At 62.3% G+C, this 1,736-nt stretch overlaps 1 protein-coding gene across 1 annotated transcript in view; it reads right to left on the bottom strand.

Annotated features, from left to right (window-relative positions):
* GFRA2 (GDNF family receptor alpha 2) overlaps positions 1-1,589 on the bottom strand; it is a gene marked incomplete at its 3' end in the record, with an annotated part of 23,888 nt that extends 22,299 nt beyond the window's left edge. The window contains 1 exon segment of the mRNA XM_021375072.1: positions 1,515-1,589. Within this exon segment, the coding sequence (XP_021230747.1) occupies positions 1,515-1,554 (40 nt within the window).

Raw genomic sequence — 1,736 nt, 5'->3', positions numbered from 1 at the left:
AAACTCGCATCCACAAAACATCTGCAGAGAATTTCAACCTAATCCCGGCGGTCCCGGGGGTGCTGCCGGAGCACGGCGCGGGTTTGTGGGCAGATGCACGAGGCTCCGGCAGACAGCGAGCAGCGCGACCGCCCCGTTGCATCCTGCAGCCTCTTTTCTCCCCTCGTTGCAACGCACATTTCCTTTCGGCGGCCGTGCCGGAGACCTCCGGGCTCAGGCAGCGTTAAGAGGTAAATGTTCGTCCTCCCAACTTGGCCATAAATAAAAGGCACTGCCGAGGAGCACGCAGCCTCGCTGCTGCGTTAGCGGTTGCGTTATCCCCGACCAAAAGGGATTTTTTGCCTCTCCGGGAAGAAAAGCGCCGAGGCTGAGAGCTGGGCTCCCTCCCTGCCCACCCCAAGGCGTGGGGATGGGGGCAGAGGGTCCGGCTCTCAGAACCCCAGTGCCTCAAGAGAGCATCGTGGATGTGCCCATCCTCTGGGAGCTCCTCGTCAGACATCCCCCAGTGTGTCCAAGGAGCATCCCCACCGCTGCCCCCCAGCAGCCCCCCAGCAGCCCCATCCCACCTCATGCTCCCCCCACCCCAATGCTCTTACGGGGAAGGACGCCCCGAATCGGGGCTCGGATTTCTCCCACCCCACACAGCAGCACGGGACCCCCCCCAGCACCGTGGCTCTCCTTCCCCTTGTCACACTGGGGACAGCGCATCCCCGTCACCCCACAGCTGCGCACCCCCAGCAGTGCTGAGCACCCCGCACCCGATGGGTGCACATGGGGTGCTCTGCCCGGAGCTCTGCGTGCCGAAATCCACCTCTCCCAATCCCTTCCCCCCGGGGGGAGCTGCTCCCGGGCTCTGTTTGCAGCAGGGCTATGGGATCGCGGTTGCGTGCTGGAGCGCAGCTGGAGCACAGCACGCAACCCAACCGCTCCCCTACGGATCTCGGGACAAAAACGCACTTTGCCTGATTTCCTTCCTTCTCACCCCTCGGCCTCTGACTTTTCTCCCTTCCCTCCGCTTTTTGGCTGCGCTGTCCGCAGCCCCGCGTGGGGCTGCCGTGCAGACGCGGAGCTCCGCTCCTCCTGGCGCTGTCGGAGCTCCGGGATAACTCGCACACGAGCGAAAGCAGCGCGCACGGATTGCAGCAGCAGCGGGGACGGCGATTCCCAGCGCTCACACACATGCAATCGGCTCAACTTTCCCGAGCGACTCTGCACGCCGTGCTGAAAGGCATGGCAAGGAACGGGGGGGACCGAAGGCAAAGGGGGGGAAAGCAGCACCCGAAATGCAAAGACAGCGCTGCAAGGAGCGGGGATGGGAGGCTGCTGCTCGCCGATGGCTGATCCCGCCGCTCCCTGGGGCACCGGCCCCGCAAACCGGGGCTTTATCCCCGCTTTGAGTTGGATGGAGACTGGGAAAATCGAGCTGCCCTCGGTTGAATTCCTGCTCCCGGTGCAGGCGCAGAGCGCGGAGGGGAGGACTCGCACCGCTGCCCTCCGTCCCCGGTGCCACTCACCTACAAAGAGGACGATGCAGAAGGCGTTGGCCAAAATCATGTTAGTACATCCACGAGTTCCTCCACGTGCGTTAAAAAAAAAAAAAATTAAAAAAAAAAAAAAAAAGGGAGGGGGGGGGGGAGGAAAAAAAAAAAAAAAAAAGGAAGAAAACGGCGACAATTCCCAACGCGATCCTCCAGGTAGATCCCAAATCCGGGTGAGGAGCGCTGCGGAGGAGCGCG

The sequence above is a fragment of the Numida meleagris genome, chromosome 21 (genome assembly GCF_002078875.1).
Source record: "Numida meleagris isolate 19003 breed g44 Domestic line chromosome 21, NumMel1.0, whole genome shotgun sequence".
Taxonomy (NCBI): domain Eukaryota; kingdom Metazoa; phylum Chordata; class Aves; order Galliformes; family Numididae; genus Numida; species Numida meleagris.
Note: the sequence above shows the minus strand (reverse complement) of the source record. Positions and strands in the feature narration are given on the sequence as shown.